The 22,461-nt window shown below is 53.9% G+C and overlaps 3 protein-coding genes; 2 read left to right on the top strand and 1 right to left on the bottom strand.

Annotated features, from left to right (window-relative positions):
- Positions 1–9,870: 9,870 nt before the first annotated feature.
- CHC_T00006038001 (hypothetical protein) lies at positions 9,871–11,038 on the top strand. XM_005717696.1 is given in 2 exon segments: positions 9,871–10,587; positions 10,588–11,038. 1 exon segment carries the CDS (start codon positions 9,871–9,873, stop codon positions 10,585–10,587), a length of 717 nt encoding a protein of 238 aa, XP_005717753.1. The 3' UTR covers positions 10,588–11,038.
- Positions 11,039–11,168: 130 nt separating this feature from the next.
- CHC_T00006037001 (hypothetical protein) lies at positions 11,169–15,156 on the top strand. XM_005717695.1 is given in 5 exon segments: positions 11,169–11,665; positions 11,726–11,996; positions 12,066–12,764; positions 12,825–13,469; positions 13,470–15,156. The coding sequence occupies 4 exon segments, from the start codon at positions 11,169–11,171 to the stop codon at positions 13,467–13,469; spliced, it is 2,112 nt and encodes a 703-aa protein (XP_005717752.1). The 3' UTR covers positions 13,470–15,156.
- A 71-nt stretch (positions 15,157–15,227) lies between these two features.
- CHC_T00006036001 (hypothetical protein) lies at positions 15,228–16,082 on the bottom strand. The gene has a single exon (XM_005717694.1). It carries the CDS (start codon positions 16,080–16,082, stop codon positions 15,228–15,230), a length of 855 nt encoding a protein of 284 aa, XP_005717751.1.
- Positions 16,083–22,461: the final 6,379 nt, after the last annotated feature.

The following is a 22,461-nucleotide window of genomic DNA, read 5'->3' as shown; positions in this document are numbered from 1 at the left end:
TGCGCGTCCGGGACCAAGACGGGGGCTTCGTTCGCTGGTGCCACCACCGGAGCTCCATCGGCCGCTACCGAGGGGGTCTGCGTCCCCGTCGCGGTCATTTCGCTGACGGGGAAGACGGCAGAGCCCGGCACCGATCCGGTAGCTGCCGCAGGAAGGCTATCCCCCGCGGGCTCGACAGCAGGAACCCCGCGAGGGGCCCCCACTGGGGCGGGGTCCGTGATCGGCACTTCCATGACCGGCGTCTCCGTGGCCGGCGGTGGCGACTCTGTAGTGGTCGCGCCGCTTACCCTAGGGGGCGTCGAGGAACCGACTGGAAGCCCCTCTCCGAGGGCGGTGTCACCCGGCATCGGTGGGACCGGCGGGGTGGACACGGGCGGAGACTCCACGGACGGTTCGGCGGGAGTCCCGGCGGAGGCAACCGCGGCGCCCCACCCGTCAGCGGAGGCGATGGACGCACCGTACGACGGCGACCCGTCGTCCGGGAGGGGGTCGTACCAGTTGTCGGCCTCCGCCGACGTACCATCCCAATGCGGCATCCGCAGGGAGCAGCCGCGGGCCCAACTGTACCACACGAAGTCTCCGCGCTCGGGAAGAGACCAGTCCAACCGTTCGGAAAAATCGAGGATGGCCTCGGCGCCAACCGGGTCGAACGACGTCCCCTCGAGAATGGCGGCCACCCCGACCGATCGGATGAGCTGCAGAAGCCCCGCAGACAACCGGAAGAGAGAGCCTCGCTCGCCGGGTTCGTTCCCGTTCCGGCTCGCCAGGCGAGGGTCCGGGCACTTGGTGAAGAACGGGAGGCCGTCCCGTGCGGCGTGTAGGAAACACAGCAACGCCAGGACGGCCCACTCCGAGAGCAAGATGGCGTCGATCAGACGACGCATCCCGGGCGTCGCCTCTCGCCCGAAGGAACCGTCCGGCATCCACCGCGCTGCGGCATACGCCAGCACGCTGGGGGTGGGGACGCAGAGGTACTGTGGAGTCTCCAGATCGCTCCAACCGTTCGGTAGGGCTGGGTATAGCCGCCCCCTAGCGCCCGTGGGCACGGAGAAGAACTCCGTCGTGTGCCACATATGGAAGTAGGCATCGGCGCGGCGCCACCGCAGCCGGCTCTCCTTGGCGGAATTCTCGCCCCACCGTACACGGTCGGCCACACTGTACCACCGGTCGAACGGGCGGGGGAAGGCCACCAACTGCACGTGGGGCTTAGGATCCACGTCCCCGCCGAACCTCTCGAGGAGGTCGAACAACCGCGAATGGTACTGGTCCTCTCCCGCACAGCGGATGTAGAGAAGATCCGAACGGGAATCCGCCATTACGCGGTGTGGTACGTGGACCCAGCGGGTCCTCCAAGCGGCCACGCGGTTGTCTTGGCGGATTCGTCCGCGAGGGGAGGGCGTGCGGATACCCCGCCGCCTGGGGATGGCCCCAAACCGAGCGGCATCGGGGAAGGCCGTTCCGATGTAAGCCTCGACGGACATCGGCGGCTGTGCCTGTGAGGGGTTGCGACCACCCCGGGGAACCCGGTGGTCTAAGTCGGCCCCGGGCAACAAACTCCGAACGGCACGAACACCCGTCCGGAGCCAGCCGGATGGCGGCGCCTCTGTCGCCGGGGGCGTGGTCGCGTACGGGTCCGGCGGTACCGGGCGGTCACCCGCCCCGGCCGCCGTCTGCCCCGTGGCTACAACCCAGTCGGGAGACCGTCTCAGTACGGTCATCTCACCGACTTGGGGAGCCGGGGCTGAGCGCGGAGGGCGCGGCAGGGGCCCCTGGACGACGGGAGGGCTGCGCGAGGGGGCAACCCCCGCGCCCGAAGCCCGCACCCGCGGGGCTGCGATGCTCGCCGCGGGTCGATTCACGGGGCCCGCCGCCAGCGCCGGGTGAAAGGTAGGGGCCGACGCGGCCGGCACCGTAGGGAGCTGAGCCCGAGGGGGGTGACCCCGCTCGGACGGTCGGTTGTCCATGCGGAAGGAGGATAGGGGGAGGAAACGAGATGTGGAGGTGGAGAAAGGGGGGTGCGTGGTGTGGAGTGATGTGGGAGAAAAGGAAAGCGTGAGGGGACCCATTGCCGCGCCAGGGGATCCGACGCGGTTAAATACCAAAACCTCCATGGGCTTCCCCATGGAGTTGGCCGTAGTCCGCCCGCGCCCCCGTGGTCGGCGCGGACTTCTCCGTACGGATGGGACACCCTGCCAGCCGGTCATGTCAACCCCCGGCCGCGACGAGGACGTGTCGCGAAGTAAGGAAGGGGGTCTGTGGTACAACTCCACACCGCGACCCCCGGCGGGAGATGAGAACCGCCGAGACGGGCGGTTACTACTGTAGTAATCGTGCACGCGCCCTCTGCGAGCACAGTAGTACCTCCACGGCGTACACGTGACACAACCGTTGGCGCCGGTCGTGGCCACGGGCACACGTGTGCGACCCATCCGGTAAGTAATTAGCAATTAGTGGTTAATGGCACAAATTAGCCAATTTAGTACAGTAGCTGGTATACAGTATGTAACAGCTACTGTAGCGGGACAGGTGTCCTGGCGTCCCACTTAGGGGTTAAGACCAGGGGCACCTGCCCCGTTCCAGTAAACGGGGGCAGACTCGCCTCCCTTCCCTTTACGGCTTTTTGCTAACTCCGTCCGGTTTTACCTCTAAGTCTCAGGCTTCTAACCCGTGACCGGCCGTCCGGATCTGACACCACCGACCGGCTGCGCGTCACCGGCCACGTGAGCCTTCCCTCTTTTCGAGTCCTTCCGTACGGTTCGCGCTCGCGTGGGTTACCCAGCGTCGCGCGCTCCCTTAACTCTAACCCCCCTCGTTCCGAGTGGTCGGGACGAAGGTAGTTATACCACAGATATTATCCTATCCTCCTTTCACTGGAGATCTTGTCTCGTCTACCTTGACGACGTAATTCTGTTCTCGAAGGATATCGAGAGTCATATACGTCACGTTGACGAAATTCTCGACACCTTGCAGTCGGTAGGAGTGTCCCTCAAGTTGGAAAAGTGCTCTTTCTTCACACAAGAAGTACATTACCTTGGCCATGTTAAACGGCCAGGGACGCTCTCGATTGACGAGGTGTCGACCAGGGCTTTACGCGAAATCGCGATACCAACCACCCAGACTGAGCTCCGCTCGTTTTCGGGTTTGAGCAACGTCTATCGACGATTTGTACCGAACTACGCCCATAAGGCGGCGCCGTTGAACCAGCTTCTCAAGAAGGGGCAACCTGTTCAGCTGGAACCCTTCGGCGAAGCCGAGATCAAGGCCTTTGATACGCTGAGAGAAGCGGTGATCTCCCCGCCAATTTTGGCGTTGCCCAAGGCTGGGTTCCCATATTCAATGGACACGGACGCCAGCGACTACCAAGTCGGCACGGCGCTCTTCCAATCATACGAAGATGGACAAAGGAAGCCTATCGGGTTTTGGTCTCGATCACTACACGCTGCAGAGCGAAATTACTCCACTTCGGAGAAAGAATGTCTCGCTGTTGTGTGGGGTGTAGTGACGCTGCGCCCCTATCTCCAAGGAACCCGGTTTACGGTACATACCGACCATTCTTCCCTCCGCTGGTTAATGGAGATCACGGACCCATCAGGCCGACTGATGAGGTGGCGACTCCGTCTTGGAGAGTTTGACTTCGACGTGAAGTACAAGAAGGGCAAGCTCAGTGCCCAAGCCGACGCGTTATCGCGACTGTTCACATCCGGGGAAACGACAGTCCCCGTAGATGAAGAAATCCCATGTTTTCTGGGAATATTCTCCGAAATGGAGCCAGTCGATAAGATTTCTGACGACTTCGAAGATCTCGAGTCGGCAAGGTTCGACGCGATATTGAACACGGAACGCTACTTGACTGACGAGAATTTATTGGATCCTATCACAAGGGAAGAGATGCTACGTCATCAGCTGGCAGATGCATTCTGCGCCGGAATTCGAAGGCGAATCAATCGTGGGGATGACATCCCGTTCGCCACTGAAAAGGGCGGGGTTCTCGTCAGGAACGTAAATGCGACACCACAAGTGGTGGTACCACAGGACCTCCAAGCGAGGATTCTTTACAAGGGAAATCATGCACTGCTTGCCGGTCACCCCGGTGGCAGGAAGATGTTCTACACTCTAACTAGAGATTGTTACTGGCCATCGCTGGCCGTAGATTGCTACGCAACTGCAAGAAATTGCATACATTGCGCTAAAGAGCGAGTCAAACTTCGGAGAAAGACTAAATGCCTCAAGCTGTTCCCAGCTACGGCGCCTCTCGAGTCGCTCTCGATCGATCTCCTTGGGGAGTTAATCCGTACCCCTCGCGGAAATCGCGATTTCCGCGAGGGGTACGGATTAACTCCGCCACCGCGGTGGCTCCTGGTGATCACAGATCGCTTCTCCAAGCTGGTCCGCACCGTGCCTCTCAAGAGGATTACTGCCGCGGAAATCGCGAAGGCTTTCGTCCACCATTGGGTGTTTGTCTACGGACCACCAGTTACGGTGCTGGCGGATAACGGAAAGCAATTCGTGTCCCGACTCTTCCAAGAGATTTGCCGCATCCTGGGCATCAAGAACGTCTTCACGACGACCTACCACCCCCAAACAAATGGGCAGGTGGAGCGCTTCAACAGGACAATACTGTCAGCGCTTCGACATTATGTCGCTGAACACCCAAAAGACTGGGACCTCTTCACTGATGCGCTTACGTATGCGTACAATACGCAAACGCATAGTACAACCAAGCTCGCCCCATTCGAACTCGTCTTATCGCGACCACCGCGTGCCCTATCGTTGCAGGCAGAACCTCAGCTGGAGGAAGTTGGCCATGCCCAGTATCACGCCAAGTGGCGAGCCTGGCTTCGTGGACTTATGAGCACGGCTCAAGCCGAAATGAAGAAGTCTCAAGAACGCTATCGAGCGAACCACGATAAGCACATACGCCATCCAAAGGCGGAGTATCGTCCCGGGACACACGTGTTCGTCCGACGGGACTACGCGAATCCCCGTACAGAAGCTCGCCACAAGCTGGCGTCAGTGGCAAATGGACCATACCGCGTCGTTTCTGCGGATCAGGACACCGTGGTTATCCAGGATGGAGAAGAACAAGAACGCGTTACACGCGATCGGGTAGTACCTGCACTAGTGCAGCCGAGTCAACCCGTAACGTCATCCATGACGAATATCCACGATCAAAATCGTGTTCCCCGTCCCGATAGACCGGGTATCCCGATCGGTACAGTATCCACCTCTCCTATAGAGCAATCTCAGGTTCCCCCAACAGGGTTGTCGGGCTTGCCAGACACATCGCCTATGAATGGCGCAGCCCAAACCGGAATTTGGAACAGAGCTCGGATTGGACAGCCGCCGCCTTCGAGGCGCTCTGATGGGACGACCAAAAGCCGTCCAGAACACTAGAGGCATGGGGCTCGTCGCTACGCGCGGTTGGCGAATGATACTTCGGTCGGACAGGAGAAGAACTCTACACCACCCACTGACAGTCCCCGTGACGAGCCGACTCCCGCCTCCAACGAAGGAGAAGGAGACGCACGCTACCAATTAGAGCCCGAAGCAGCCGCCCAGAAAGTCCCTGAAGTGACGGAGCAACACTCAAGGGACCCGCGAGAAGCCGCGTCTAACACTACAACAAGAAAAGTGGACAGGGATCAGTCGCAATCTCCACACGCCATCAATGGCGAAGAATACGTGGTCGACCACGTCGTCGCGCATCGCTATGATGACGACGGTAAACTCGTCTTCCGAGTAAGATGGTACGGCTATACGTTGGAGGAGGACACTGAAGAACCCATTAGTCACCTCCGACCGAGCCATGTGATTTTATATTGCAAAAGAAAAGGATTGAATGTCCCAGACTCGATCACTCGAGCGAGACAAGGATAGCTTCAAGACTAAGGTGGATTCTCTTTACCTAAAAGGAATGACTACTCGCCCTATGGCGCTACTGTACGCGAGTTACCGGTTCGCACTTACCGCCAGATGGCGTTGTGAACTCCTCAAGGAGGTTAAAGAGTGCAGGGTGAACCCGGTCTGCCATCGCGTCACGTATCGCGACCAGACTCTGCGAAAAGGCGAGCCTCCCCACTCGGCATGTCGGACATCGTCGGCCTTGCCGGAGAAAGTCTGGACACTTGACGTCGCACTGAGGCCGCGAGAGCGGACAGCGAGTCCTCCTCGGAAGCGATGTCGACCCCGGCGTCACGCAGAAAGTTGCGTACGATGGCCATTTGGTCGTCCACAGTTTCACGAGTTGGAGGAGCCCGGCCAACAAGTATACCGGCTCCAGCCGAATCGTCCGCCACTTCGGCGTTACTCACGTTGAGTATAGGGCCTCCTGCCGAATCAGGAGTCTCCACGGGCGCCACTTGGCGAAGTTCATTATTCATTCCGTCATCTTCGACGTCTTCTTCCCCATAGTCTTCCTGCTGGAGTCCACTGACGTCGGGGGAGAAGCAATAGTCGTACCCCCGACGATGGCTGTCAGGGATAACACGCTGCGCACCAGCGACCTCCTTCGCCCTTTCTGGCGTACATTGTTGATGATGGCAAGGATCATAGAACACAAAGTCGCCACTGGAGGCGCTTTTCGCTATAGGTGAGCGATCGCGAATTCTTGAACCGCGTTGCTGATTCCGCGGATTGATCGCGTTCCAGTTGATCTGGTCTACCTTATTAATAAGGAAAAGAAGCTTCTCATAGTTGTGCGGAGAAACCAACGCCGTGGACAAGTCCATTTGGCGAATATAATACCGCAGAGTCGGGGGCACCCAGAACAATCTGGCCCTGTCATATACCTCCTGTAGGAGAGCGGCTCCAACCTTGGCCACCCACTCGCTGTAAAATAGCGTCCACACGCCAGAATGGCAGTTACGGATCAAGGGCCGACCTGCGTACGTGAGTACAGGTGATAGGTCCACGAAAAAGCCGCGAGGCATTTCGAGCATACCCCAATGTTCGGGGATCGAGACATACCTGTCTCGATGACGCGACTCCGCGATCTTCTCAAGCTCCACCATTTGATATGGAACAAGGAGTCCGAAACGCGATCGAACGCGACGGTCCCGCTTCATGTGGCTCCACAAGACTTCATCGTCATATCGACGTAGAAAGCGGAACTCCGCACGGAGGATGGGGCGACTAAACCGGAGCGTAGCGTCACACGGTTGCCAACTTCCCCGCCACAGTTCGGCGTCTTGCAGTATCGCCACAAGGCGATCACCGTAGAGCTCTTCTCCGCGGGTGCGATAGAGGTGGAAGTCGAACCCATACTCTTCAGGGACAAGCGTTGTGCCGGGGAACCGGTGGAAACGTTGATACACCAATTTGGTGAAGGTGACGCGAGCGTCGCGCACGGGTTCCCGACGACGCGAGCCGTCGACCCACGTAACTCTCCTCTTCAGGTCGGCGTCCATCGATAAAAAGTGGCGAGCCCAATCGTCGCTTCGGACAGCCCCCAGTGTGAGCCCGTCGGGCAGAAAACTCGGTCGCAAATATTGCGTAATTAACGCGTCATCGCGATAGCTCACGGGGTCGTGCCACGGCGCTCCCGCGAAGAGCTCGGCATGCTCGAGCGGGTCTTGCCCGATAAAGTCGGCCGCGTGGCGGAAGACGCGACGACGCGCAGAAGCCCGGATGGTTCCCGTTTCGAAGCCTTCTGCATGCGACATGCCGGATGCGAGAGGCTCCAAGCTGTGAAGAAGAAACGTACGCGAAAAAAACGCGAACAGAAATACACGCGAAAAAATCGCAAAGAGCTCAGTCAGAAACGCCGCCCTCGGCGCAAGTACGCGCTTAGCCGCGAGAGTCGCTGACCTGGAGTGCCAAGAAACGAGAAGAAATAGAACCACGCGCGGGGCTGCGAGTGCAGTCAAAGATGACGGGGTAATGAACCGCGTGTCTCCGGCGGATCGGCACGACCCCTGAAGGGGGGGTGATGTAGTGCAGTGACCCTGCGCCCTTTATCCCTGGTCACCGCCGTCGCGGGGCCGCGCTCCCCGCCTTTGACAGGTGTACTGTGCGTGCACACTTGGGAAGGTACCACACGTGTACCACACGTGGACACACGTGTATGAAAGTCGTATGACACGTATATGATACGTGTACGACACGTGTACGACACGTATACATACGTGGTGCCCACAGGTTTCTACGCTAATTAGCGTGTAATGCCAAGTGGCAATTTTAATGACGATAATTAATTATTAATTACCCATTTAGTAACCGACGCCGACGACGGCGCTCGGCCTATATAGGTCGGGTGTCGGAAGGCGCTACAGTAAAGAGGCATGAGGTGATCGGACCCCATCTCTGGTGGGATCCTCTACGGTTCCTATCTAGTTGGCTAAGTCTGGTACCTGCCCCCTTCGTCGTCATCCTTTTTCTTGTTTTTCCTTTACTTTTTCCCCTATTTTCTACGTTTCTACGATACACTTGTCCTTCCTTCTTTCTTCTGTTTTCATGTGTTGTTCTTCTTCGACGCTGTCGATAGCGGTCTTCAATACGGCCGTAACACTCCCAATCCTTCTAGTTACTCGATCCCGAGTACCCCTTCACGCGCTGACCGCGACTCTACCCGCGATTCTCGTGTTACCTCTGAGCTACCACGGACAGAGGGCCCCGAACACCCTGGTGGTGACTGGACATACCGCTTTCCCTCATAGCGAGATTTACGCCCTCGTTGGCGAGTGTGTCCACTGCACTACACGTTTGTCGTTTTGGCACGCCTCATCGACGCCCAAACGCGTTCGCGGAACTCGCAAATTAGTGATGATCACGCCAACAGACTTTCAATTATGACATTGCAAGGACTGCGCAGACGTGTACGTCTTTTGACTGCAAAGGGTTCAGTAATTTTGCCATCGAGAAACCTTTACGTTGGTTCTGTCTCAGTTGTTCTCCCCCCAATGGTTCTGCATGAAAATACACCAAACATTGAAGAGTATAACACTCAACGCCTTTCAAGAGAAAGCCCCCTCCCCTTTTGTTTCTATATTCGGAGAGAATCATCCTCACCCTTTCAAGAGAAAGGGCGAGGATGATTCTCTTTCTCCGCGAAGCGAGAAAGGGCGAGGATGATTCTTTTGAAAGGGCGAGGATGATTCTCTCCGAATATAGAAACCAAAGGGGAGTGGGGCTGCTCGACATAGTTTCCACACGATTGCAGAAGCAGAGAGCGAATTCAGAGGATCCCATCGAGGGGGATGGCTAGACTGGATCAGTTGGAGCATGTAAAGCTGTTGAATCTCCTGCCCGGGAGGTCAGCGTTTAGGGCTTTTTGGCACCTCAACTCGAACGAACGAACGATCGATCACCTCCACGAAGTGGTATGGATTCACAATCGTCAACGCTTGGTCTGAACCTCGAGCACAACGTTTGCATATCGATCAACAGAATTCTTTTTTCTTTTTGAGCGAATCTTTCAACATATCTCTGTGCCCCCGCTGCCAGCAGCAGGCAAACCTCTCAGGGACGTGCAACAACCGAGGTGGAGATATTCTTCCTTCGTCCTAGGGACGTGACATATTTTACCTCTGCTCCAAAGTAACTGCCTCTTTGCACCCGATTGAACTGGTGGTTCGCAAGATGTCCTGATACTCGATGTTTCAATTGAGGAGCGTTTCATTTCTTTTTCGTACAGCAGTCTTCTTGAACATGTATCTGTTCTGTGAGACGTCACCTAAGGCATGCACGGCGAGGCATTGCGTTGTCCGAAAATCTATGGCGGGGATATCGCTTGTGGAGATGTCTCCAACTTGGTGATCCTATAAAAGAGGCAAGTTTCGCTGACGCCAGTGTGAGGTGTTCATCAGTAATCGTTCACAGACAGGAGCTGATTAAGGGTGACTGGTGCGTCTTATTATTGTCAGTGCGCATCTCATGTCTGCAACAATAAAGAGCGGGAGAGTGAATGAATGTGCGCAATCTACCGACTTCTGTAGACAAAAAGGGAGCTTCCCGAAATTCAAGAGGCGCGATAGCTGTGCTGTGCTCAGTTATTATAATTTTGGATTTTTCGTGCCACAGTGTTTCGATCAAGTCCAGCGGCCTCGCCAGCCCTCTGTCAACTGTGACGAAAACGTACGTTCTTGGTATCACCCTCCGTACCTTCATCCGTGGGCCGCCGCGAGCACATATTCGCCACCCCCGGCGACAGATCAGAGACACACCGAACAGACCGACGCGCACTGCTCCTTCAACATGGGCCGGATGCGCGTGCGCCGGCTTCCCGGGGAAACCTTTGAGCTGTTGCTGAACCTGACGAACCGGCACATCCACGCGCAGCTGGTGGATCGAGCCGGCGGGCGCGTAATTCTAGGGGTGCACTCCAACCAGCCGAACTTGCGTAAGGCGATCGCAGGCCCTGACGCGCCGCGTGGAAATTTCGCGACGGCGTCCGTCGCGGCGGCGCGCATGGTAGGCGAAGCGTTTGGAACCCACGCCTCATCGAAGGGCATATCTGCGGTGTACTGGACACGGCCGGGCAAGTATCACGGAAAGATTAAGGCTTTTATTGATGCTGTTAGGGATCACGGGATCGAGACGAAGAAGGCGCCCCCGAAGAAGATGCCTACCACGCCGGCAACAGATAATTGAACAAGCGTGAGTGTGTGCATGGGGGGGTACTCAGGGCTGGAGACGCACAGGCAATATGTCTGTAATTATCAGATAGAGGCGACATGCCCTTGAACGGACGTGAAGGGTTTTCGAGTAAACTGCCTGAAGGAATCAATACTCTAGTGAGAGAAGGCAGGAAGGAGGAAAGTGGGACAAGGGTGAGCTGGACTCCACGCTTAATAGGTCCGCAGTGCCACTATTCTGAAAGACACGTTTTATGCAGGGCGAGGACATAACATTCACGTAGTGCAATCCAAGCCATCCCAGAAGGAAAAGAATATGACGGCGCGTGTTAGGTCCCCGTGTTGGTGGTGATAGAGGATCGACTTTCCTCGAAGTGCCATACTGTATCTTACCGCGCAAGGGCTCTACTTGCATCCTGTCGTAAATAAATTTATTTCCAGAGGTGGATCATCTCTGGATGCGCATCGTTCCTTTGTGCAGAGCTTCACACACCGCCAGCTCTGACTGCCCTACCCTGGCCAACTAATCCTTCCCCGCAACACGGTATCTCGTCCTCATCCATCTTCAGCACAAATATCTTCCTCAACGCAGCGCCTATGCCAGAGTGGACACAACCACCAATGCCACTTGCACCAGCCTTCCTCCCCCCTGTCGTTGTCCCGTCTCGAAGCTCGACCGTCACCCCCCGCAGCCTTCTATCCCACCGCAAGTCGTCCCACTTTGCTCGAAAGCGTCTCCGCGCCAAACCACGTACAGTTGCCGTGGCAGATGTGGGCAATGTCGCAGCCTCCAAAACGGCCTCTTCCGCCAATTTAGATTCACTAGTCGCGCAGCGCGACCAACGTCGCTTCATCTTCTTCGGAGGCAAAGGCGGCGTAGGCAAGACCTCGAGCGCCGCCGCCGTTGCGGTGGAGTGCGCAGACGCCGGCCTGACTACCCTCGTCATCTCAACTGACCCAGCGCATTCGCTTGGCGATGCATTGCGTTTCGACTTGTCCGATGGAAAGATGCATCGCGTCGACCCGGAGATGGGGCTCTACGCGATCGAGTCGGACACACGCGAGGCCGTGGAGCAGTTCCGCGAACTCGTTACGTCGCTAAACGCGCCGGCGACGAACGCAGACGGGGAGGAGACGGAGAAGGGCGGTTGGAGCTCCGTGGCTGATAAACTCGGGTTGCAGGAGTTTAGCGAAGTCCTGGAAACTATTCCCCCCGGGGCCGATGAGCTTATTGCGTTGGTGAGTGTGTTGGACTTGGTGGAACAGGAGAATTCGGACATCAAGTTTGACCGCGTCGTGATCGACACGGCGCCGACGGGGCACACGCTGAGGTTCCTCGCGTTCCCGGACTTTTTGGACAAGTTCTTGACGCAAGCTCTTGCGCTGAGGGGGAGGCTGAATAGTGCAAAGGGGCTGATTGGGAACGTGACGAAAATGTTCATGGGGTGGGATAAGAAGGTCGATATGAATGTGGCGTTGGAAAAGGCGTCGAAGAGAGTGGCTGTATACAGAGATAAGATGATCGAGCTGAGTGATCTGTTTCGAGATCCGGAACGCACCGAATTTGTAGTTGTTTCGATTGCGACGGAGCTGGCGGTGGCGGAGAGCAAGCGCTTGATCGAAAAACTATGGGACGAAGGTATTTGGGTGCGTCACGTGGTCGTCAACCAGATTTTGCCCGAAGGAAACAAAGTTAGTGTTGACAAATATCTGAGCCAGGTGCGGAAAGGTCAGGCACGAGAAATATCGTTTGCCACAGAGCAAATTGCAGACGAGTATGGTCTCGCAGTTACTATTGTACCGCGTTTTGATACTGAAGTGCGAGGCATTTATGGCCTTGAGGCGATGGGGAATATAGCATTCAAGGAGAACCGAAGGAAATCATACGGTAGACTGTTTGACGAAGATGCTCGTGTATCAGAGGGTGCAGAGTCTCAGTTTGTTTTTGTGGGAGGGAAAGGTGGTGTGGGCAAAACGAGCATCAGCGCGGCGTTGGGAACAAAGCTGGCGGTAGAGGGCTTCAAAACGCTTGTGCTTTCTACGGACCCAGCGCATTCTCTTGCGGATGCCCTGCAAGTGGAGTTGAAGGGAGGGGCGCCAGTGGAGATCGAAATGCCGGAAGGGGAGTTGTTCGCGATGGAGATAGACACGGAAGCGGCTATTGCGTCGTTCCAAGCGCTGGCGAAGGATTTTGTGCGGGAAGGGAGTGGCGGGGTGGGGCGGGACCTGGCACGCAAGCTGGGGCTGGAAGAGTTTGCGAGTCTTCTGGATAACACGCCACCAGGCATCGACGAACTTGTGGCGCTCACTCAAGTAATGGAGCTGGTGAAGTTTGGGGACTTTGACCGGGTAGTAGTTGACACGGCGCCTACGGGGCACACTTTGCGTCTGCTGAGCTTCCCCGACTTTCTAGACAAGTTCCTGGGCAAGGTGATGCGTCTGAAAAAGCGGCTGGACTCAGCGATGGACACGCTGCGCAACGTGCTCGGGCGCAAAGACTCGGCGGACGCGGTGGACCGTGCAGCGCAAGGGGTGGAGAAACTGCGAGAGAACATGGTGGAGCTGCGCGAGCTGGTGAAAGACGAGGAGCGGACGCAGTTTGCGATCGTGACGGTGCCGACTGGGCTGGCGATGGCCGAGTCGGAGCGGCTGGTGCGGTCGCTACGGAAGGACGGGATTCTGGTGAAGAACGTGGTGGTGAACCAGGTGATTGCCGACGCGGCGGCGGAAAAGTTTGTGCAGAGGATCCTGCAAGGGCAGGAGAGGTGCGTGGAGGAGTTGAGGAGGGCCGGCGAGGACAAGGGGATCGGACTGACCAAGGTGCCGTTTTTTGACGCGGAGGTTCGCGGCGTTCACGGGCTGCGGGCGATGAGCGGGAGCATGTTTTCGAGGACGTAGGGGAATAGGAATGGCGGTGCGGACACTTGGTGGTGCAGACACGGATGGTGCAAGCATTGGTGGTGGCGAGATTGGTGTTGGAGAGGATTTTCTTCCCCTAGCCAGCTAGTCACCGTCTAGAAGAACGAACCCTCTACGTAGTACGTACTGTGCTCTGCGTTTACACAGTATACACGGCAGCAGTTGGTGTGTATGAGCGTCTGTCGTGGTCATCTGTCGTTGTTCATCTGTCGTGGTCATCAGAATATGATCAAGTCAATACTGTAGACTTGACAACACATGAAGATGTACTGTAGTACAGAACGTATGGCCAAGGTCCAGGATAAATGTAAGCCGGGTGCATTACAGGTAAGAAAGAAGCAGCCGTGCTTCTCGCCTTTGGTGAGTGCTTGCCAACAATGACGGTGTGACAAGCAACGAGTATCGAGTAACAAGGGCTGTGCTGCCAATCGGCATTCAGAGCCGGGTGTCGAGTCTTAATCATTACATTCGAATGACCGTTTTTTTTGGATAATTTCCTTCCGAAGCACCCATGACCAGCGATGCTACTTTCACTCTCAGAAAGAGGCTCAGACACCGAACCACCCCCGACCAGCGATGATGAAAGAGGTGCGGATATGCAACGGTGTATTTCCCCGCCACTCTTTCCCCTAACTATGGCACTCCTGAAATGAGTGCATTAAAACGGTCCCCTTCCACGTCCTCCTACACACACCCACCCCTCTCCTGCACCCTTCACCAAAACTCCCTTTCACTCCCCCGTCCACCTTCTTTTCACCATCACCATGGGTCTCTTCGGCAAAAAGGCACCCCCCCCGCCGCCCCCGGTTCACCAAGCCCCGCCGCCTCCCTCCATGCAAGAGGTTATCTTCAAAATGCGCTTCACCTCGAAGACTGTCGGCCGCCAAGCCGCCAAGTCTCAAAAGCAGACCGCCCTGGAAGAAAAGAAAGCAAAGGATGCATTGGCCAAGAACAACATGCCCGGCGCACGCATCCATGCCGAGAACGCCATCCGCATCCAAAGCGAGGCCCTCTCCTACCTTAAGCTCCAGTCCCAGCTCGAGGCCGTCGCCGGAAAGCTCCAGGCACAGCAAGTCCGCGCCCAGGTCTCCGACTCCATGGTCGCTGTCACTGCAAACCTCGACCAGGCACTCGCCACCATGGACGTCAGTCAGATTAGCTACACCATGGAGAAGTTCATCAAGCAGAGCGAGGACTTGGACCTCAGCACAAAAGTTATGGATTCTGCCATTGGCGAGAGTACCAGCAGTTCCACCCCGCAAAACCAGGTCAACAACTTGCTGCAGAAGATCGCTGATGAGAACAACCTCGACGTCGGCGATAGGATTTCGGGCCACGCCGCCCCGGTTGGCCAGCCCGCTCATGTTGCCAATAACGACGCCGTCGGTGCCCCCGATGATCTCGTAGCACGACTCGCCGCCCTGCAAGGCGGCGCTCCCCCTCCGCGTTATTAGGGCTTTTGCGTGCATCTGCTTGTTTTCCTTCCTGACCCGCTTTCTGCATATGCGAGGCTGCCTGTCTTTTTCTCTTCAACCGCTTGATTCAGCCGCCCCCGCCGTCGGCTGACGACGAAGCCCTCGCCCGCGCTACTCTGGATGCGTTTGTTCCCGACCTTCAACTGCACTGCAGCGAGAAACCTTCTCAAGTAAACCGTTCCTTTCTTCTTTATCTATTCAAACAGTACAGGTTGTGCCCACGCTTGCATGCAGTTACTTTTGTGTCCCCCGCTTTCCGCTACTAGTAGCACAGCTGCTTGGAGCAAGCGAGCCATTCGTCTACCGTCAACAACCCCGGCCCCACGCTCAACGTCAACGCCGCTGCTGCCATCGTGCTTACCACCTTGACCCAGTTAAACCCGAGAATCGGCGAATTCTCGCTCGATAGCGCGTAAACGAACAGCAGCAACAAAGTCACAGCTCCGTTTCTGCGCGTCGAGTAACCCGTCGCGTAGAGCACGGCGAAGGGAAGCGTGAAGAAAAACGCCGTGCCCCCCACGTGCGACGACAGCGAGTAATCAATCGCCAGGATAGCCACCTGCATCCGAATCCCAGCCTCCAGCACATCTACCTGCTGCATGTGCTTGAGCGTGCAAGAAAGAAAGCTATCGCCTTTGATGGGCGATTTGAACGCCGTCGGCTTGCATATCGACCTTCTTCGCCCTGTGAACATCGAAAAGAGCACGGCTGTCGCGTGGAGAGTGATCCAAGCGAGCTGCTGGAAGAGGGAGAAGCGCTCGTGCTCCGTCATGTCGAAGAGGAATTTAATGAAGATAGCCAGGATCACTATGACATTGAAGGCGCGCACGTCAAAGTAGATAACAGAAAAAACAGATGCCATTGTTCCGAGCAGTACGTTAACTCTGGAGATGAACGGAAGGAGTTCGTCATCAAAGTGGCTAATAGTCGGTTTAAGCTCAATGACGGTGAACAAGACAATGAGAAGACGAACGACGATTGCGAAATATGGACGACAAACTCGACGAACTCGCCGAAACCGAAGGATTAGGTTTTGAAGCTCTGTGCTGCGTTCTCCACAATATCGGGAGCGATGCCTTCCGGAGCCATGAGGACTCTTCAGCGGATGATAATACATGTCTTGTCTTTCCAAATAGCAATGTATTCCTGTAGAATGTGTCTCCGTCGCTTGGAGTCCACGCCTCTTCAGGGTCGCAATCTCCGGTTGATTTTTGTCTTTACGACGGTGATTTAGTCTTTAGAAGCTGCAAACTTGGAAAAGAAAAAAGATGAGCAAGACTACAACCTTTTTCTGAGCGCTGTACATTTGACCGGTTGTTGATAAGGACTGAAGACACAGCCGTACCAAAATATTTGCATGTTTGAGTACTTGGGAAGAGACGGGGATGAATAGTACGTTGGAGTTAATTAGCGAAAGATGACAAAAATTTATATTCGAGACTCAGAGCCTTAATTCGAGCGAATAAGCACAGCAGCTTCAATGAAGTGCGTAGAGGATGTGACAAGTGCTGAGCCAAAGCAATCCACACCCGGAATTAAATAAATTAAGTTCTGGCGTCAAAGAAAAGCCGTCTGTCTATGTTCAACGAAAAAGAAATAAACCCGGGCATCGCGATAAGGCCAGAACACAAGTTAAAAGAAAAAAGCGCTGTCAAAGGACAGGGAAATTTCATCCGTTCTGTATCGGCTTAGAATCTGCAACTCTGGCGCGGATGACAGGGAAGCCCATGTTGATGCTTGAAGACATGCCCTTTTCCGCCTTCGTTTGGGCAAAAGTGTGCCCCACATGTAGCAGTTGTACCCTATGTCCAATATATAAAGCAAACTAAAGAGGGGTAGTTTAACATGGCCTTCCACGTTTGTACCGCCGCGCACGCCTTTGTCCTACAGTCACATTGCAAATGGTGGCATCATAGGAAGAGGAATCATAGGAAGAGGATTTCTAAACCTCTGAGCGCAGCATTCGTCAGCAGTCACTGATGAGGTTTTCATCGACGCCCAACACACAAGAGGTACACGTATGCTTGGAGCAATCCAGCAATCGCTTTACTGCCTTGCGTCATCTCCAGTAGAGTGACTCTATGTCTGATAGAAGATGTTAAGTCTCGCCGAATGGGTTACCATGTACTCCTGAATATCCTCAGAAACAAAATCTCTGGCAGAGGATTCTCGCTGTAAGAAACTCTCAAGTGAACCACGGCATGAAGGAGAATACAGGATAAGGCCTTGGAAGCATAGCGCGACAAGACTGTGTGGCTGACAGGATGCGACGTGCGCGAAACGGGGCGGGTACATGGGGCACCGAACTTGTCACTGGGGAGGAGGACTTAATGCTAGCCGAGGTCGAGGACGATATCGACGTGAATAAAGAGCGCGTCCCAAAGGATCCAGGGGTGGGTCCTGAGTTCGCCCACCCCGATTCTTTCAGAAGCACCACGAACGTGCTAAACGACATGCTTAATGACTGGCACCAGTAGGGACTGCGTGCCGTGATGCCATGGGCAGTTAGTGGATAGTCCAGTGGGGTGGGCCACTATGCCGCTAATCAGTTAAGGGCACATTAAAGCTTCGAGTGAGGCCAGCGAGGTTAAAGACGTGCAGTACAAGCGTGTCGCGGACTATATAGTGGCGATGCGAAAGGCCAAGATTTTGGCTGTTTGTCTCGTGTGGTAATCCTGAAAGCGTCACACGGACACCTATTCCTACAGGTAATGTAAAAGTTGCATAAGCTCAGAAGTAGCTTGCATTGTCGACAAGTGGACGGACAATCGACTCAAGCGCTAATTGCTTTAGAAGGCGAGGTGGAAATCTACGTCGAATGGTGTTCAGCGCCAAGTTATAGTGAGTGAACAGGTGCAGCGTAGCAATAGCGACCCCCGACCCCCGAACGAAAACATGGGAGAAACATTGCGGACACATCACGTTACATAAAGGCTCTAAATGAGTTGCCCGAGTTCTAACTTGAAACCAAAGTCGGATATACATATGTCACAGAGGAAAGGCCCTTGCTGTTTAGTCGTCCGTTAGGACATGGTAGTCAAGATATGATTTCGGGGAAAGGCGATATGGCAAGCGTCGCGGGCCAATGCGATGGCCGCCGTGTATTTTTGAGATGGTGCCCCTGGGATAGACGCTGGAAATGGTTACACTCGAAGCCCGTCTTCTACTGCGAGCGTGGACTTCCTCTCTCCCTCAAAGGCAGAGAATGGGGTGTATTTTATGAGCGTCGTAGAGAAAGGGAGTAAAATAAACGGTCTCCAAGAGCTGATTTTACTTTGATTCTTTTGCAAGTCCATAGGAGGTGCAGAGACAGTTAGATGCATCCATCAATGGAGTGAGGAGGGTAGCGACGGCGGTTGAACTGAAGACCGAGGCAAGGATTGGAGATTACGGGGACATGAGAGTTGGCTAACGCGATGGCGTGGAAAAGGGCGAAAGATATCGCGAAGCAAAGCCAGATGGCCGGAGCGAGTGGAGGTCTGCGTGGCAACACAAGTATGGAACGAAGTGGCCGGGATAATTTAATGTGAGAGAGAAGAAGTCGGGAAGGGGAGCGTTTTAGGGAGAGACCAGGACGTACGTCGACAGGGGAGTCTTCGGAAACTAGGATAAGGACCTTTTGTGGCTTGGTGATCTTGTATTTTATATCTTGTATTTTATATCTTGTATTCTATCTGAGAGTCTGAGAAAGTACTGCAAAGTCCCGACTATCTGAGAGGGTCAGAGAGAGTCGGTGCAAAGTCCCGACTCTCTCAACGCCATGCGGTACCGGTGGGGATGGAAATTTTATGGGCGAGGGACTCGAACACAGCTGTAGTGCGGGCGCTTGGAGCGCCAAGGGTGTCGAACGCAAGAGGAACGAAGTGCCAGTCCAGAAGGGGGAGGCGGCGCTCCCCCTTCTGGCAGATAATGGAGGAGATGACAACCTCTCCAACTTTCTGATAAATATCACTGGCGTTACCTTGTTCATGCTAGATTATTACTGGTCAGAGATAGGAGACGGTTGGCAAGAGGATGAGAGGGAAGTGTGGTTTAAAATATCCAAAAAACACGATTCTTTGTGCAGGCAAAAGCACGATTATTTTGATAGTTTATTAACAAGCACTTTTACTCGTGGCATCAAGTAATTGCACAAGGAACTGTCTCCATAGCTCAGCTGGTTAGAGCGCGGGACTGTTAATCTCGAGGCCGTGGGTTCAAGCCCCACTGGGGACTTGTATTTTTGATTGACACGAAATTTTTGCCTCATGGCATAAGTTGAAGCGAGGGGATATGGTGGAGCTGCAAGGAATAGGCAACAAGCACCGCAACATACCTGTGAAACAGAAATACTGTTTCACATGTTACGGTGCTTGTTGCGGCAGAGCTTGCTACGTACAGGTATAGGAAACACTGTTGTTGTGCTTTACGGAGGTAGACAGCAAGACTTTTTTTCGCCAAAAGGTATCAGAGCTCAGACTGTGCCCACTAGGGGTAGTGCTCATAACCCTCTCACGCGGTTTGCTACCATGAATGCCAGTACGGAGTCAGGTCAATGTACAATGACATCTTAGCATACCCAAGAATTGAACTACTTTTTGGATCTGCGGCTGCGCGGGGTTTTGTCACTGCAGAATATCAGCTTCAAATTGTGCGGCCTGTAAACTCATCTTTTGAAACCAAAGCGCAACAGCATGTTTGCCATACTGTACTTATTTTGGTTTAGAGTGTCCATTTCAATGCAAGAAGGAATAAATCTCTGCGCAATATTAACTTCGAGAATTGTTCCTTCTTCCCCATCCTTACGCACAGGTTAACATCAACTGAAACCATTGGGAGTATGTGGCAGCATTTAGCTGTTCAATCGTCATTGAACTGCTTTGTACTACTCAATCCTGTCCTCCCGCATCAAATTCCAGAGTATCTGTGACGTTTATTTCCATTCTATGGCCATTATATACAACTTCCGATAACAACTTGTTATTCTGGAACTCGCATTCATGCCATCGAGTAAAATCGTTCCATGTCCCTCTTTGTCTGAGGCAAGAAGCGAAGTACTATCTCACAGGCCAGTTCATTGGGAAACTCCTACAATAAAGATGTGTTCTGAAAATTCTTATGCTCTTTGACATAGCGAAGGAGCAGATTTTTTTTTCTAAGATACCGCGCACATTTCTGGTTTGCTTCTTTAAGTGAGGTGCAAACACTTTTCGAGATGCACTGGGAAGGAAAAAATGGATTGCGCTTCGCGACAAGATAGAGATGCGAAGCTCTCCAGCAGACAAAAAGCACGCGACAGGGGACATCCGCCAACGGACCTTCACAACAGGGCGTCGGAGCCTCGAGATTTCTACTTCCAATATATATCGCTCTTTCATTGCGGCAGATTGTCAACATTGAATTCCACTTAACCGGTAATACTCTCTATCTGCCTCGCAGAATCCCCGTCGATGGTGCACAGATGTGCAGTATTGTGGGGTTCAATGCGTGTCAGAGACATCTTTTAACATGTTTCGCAGGAGTTTAGAAGCATTCATGTAAATGTAGCTCCCGTTTAATCGTTCACATTTCGGTCGAGTACATATGAGTAGAACATATCCGAAGAAATACGACAACGTATTCAGGTACTGTAGTGGAATTCGAGGGAATCCGTCGGTAACAATCAGGCGAGGTACAATGAGCCCATCACACTTTGAGGAACATGTGACCATTGCTGGAATCCAATATGGTCTTGAATCGTTTCAATTGTTTGACATGTCAGTCTAGGAGACTCGACTGCACTACATAGCAAAGTGAAGGTATACTCCCGCGCTGATACGAGAGGCTCTAAGGGAACATAAAAGAACGGACGAGGATATACATCCCAAGTGACATGCCGAGAGTCCAGCAGTGGAAAGTCTTTCCATTAGACTAAAAGATGTATCGCTATTACACAGAGGGTAACTACAGACTGAGGCACGGGGCATTGTTATTCTTGTGATTATTGCGCCCCACGGGCGGGAAAGAAGGAGTTAAACCTTGGCCTTGACACCGTATCTCATCAACACCCAATAATAGAACCACTTCATTCAATGTCTTATTCTTTGTCTTTACTGCAGAGGCACATGTTACGAACAGTCCACTCCAAACACTTATAAGATGCCGTCTGTCACGAAAGGGAACAGATGCGAAGCCAAAAAGCCCACCTCCTTCCCAGAACACTGGTGCAACCTGCCATGCAAGGAGTCTCATACGTCCTGTAACTCTGCTCAGATTTTCCTACTGACCGAGAACAAGAACGCGCCAATAAAGCTCGCTTGTTTCTAAAACTAAGGACACGGAGCAATGTCCGTGACTGATTGCCCATGATGAGGTACAAAAGAAACCATGGACGCGACTTCCTTCTTTCTAAAGTCGAATGAGGGAAAGGTTTCGAACATCGTAACTCACACTACGGCGTACTAAATTGTCGCACCGTGCATTGTGAAATACTGTATATCCTTCCTGGATCTCGGCGTTGACACATGGGTCTGTGGGAAATCCCTTTTCTCTCTGACAGGAACGAGCCTTCTGCTAAATTCTGAAATCTTGTGTGCGAAAATCATAAACTAGTAACGTTACTGTACCCGTATTTTACTAGAATGTTGACTTCACAGGCAGCCGTCACTGAGTAGCACGCACAGTGAGACCCAGAAACGCAGTTTCCATATTAGTGGACCTGCAGTCGAGGCACTTATCTACGGAATGTGATTGAAGAGCATCTGTTCGTGGATTAGGGGGCGTAGGTCTTGAAGTGGCGTGGTATTGAGGGTTAGTTAGGCAGCGGTACTACGGTATACAGTATCCCTCATCCTTTAGTCGTTCTATGTGAAGAGCGAGGACGCGTTGACGGCCCCTCCAGGTTTCAGTGGCTGGCTCCTGCTCATTCGGCATTGAGAAGCACACGTCGTGCGCAACCAGGACAGAGTACCCTAGGGTACCGTACAGTAGTAGTCCACGATTGTTGATATTGTCGCGCGTACAATACGTAAAAGTTGTCCACCGGTTGCGAGGGCTCACACTGGCCCGCTGTTGTAAATCTGCTCCACAGCTGCCCTTCGATTTACATATCGTGTAGAAGTGCAATAGACCTTTCAGGGAAATAGAGGAGGGCAGGTAAAATACCCAATCACATGCTGATCAGACAATCCTCGATGACATATGGCCCATTGAAGGCACTCTGGAATTCACTCTTACGTAAATTTAGATTGGTGCTCTGCGGTATCCAGAGAGGATTTTCTACGCGGAGAAAAGGGATATTTGAGGACGTGTGCAAGACAGCGACTGCTCTGGGGAGTGGGCCTGTGCGCGGGGTAAGACAGTGAGGTTCGTTGTGTCATATATGTTTTTCAATAAAAATAGGGCAGAAAAATTACGGATTTGGACAAAAAGAAGACGGGGAGCGTGTGATGTCACGCGCGGTTCAGTTCACAGGTTGGGTAGTGCAAAACCATTGACTTATATAGAAACTTATCCATAATTACTGGAAAAATGGCTTT

The sequence above is a fragment of the Chondrus crispus genome, genomic scaffold, assembly GCF_000350225.1.
Source record: "Chondrus crispus Stackhouse genomic scaffold, scaffold_338, whole genome shotgun sequence".
Taxonomy (NCBI): domain Eukaryota; phylum Rhodophyta; class Florideophyceae; order Gigartinales; family Gigartinaceae; genus Chondrus; species Chondrus crispus.
This window is presented reverse-complemented; position numbering and strand designations above follow the sequence as displayed.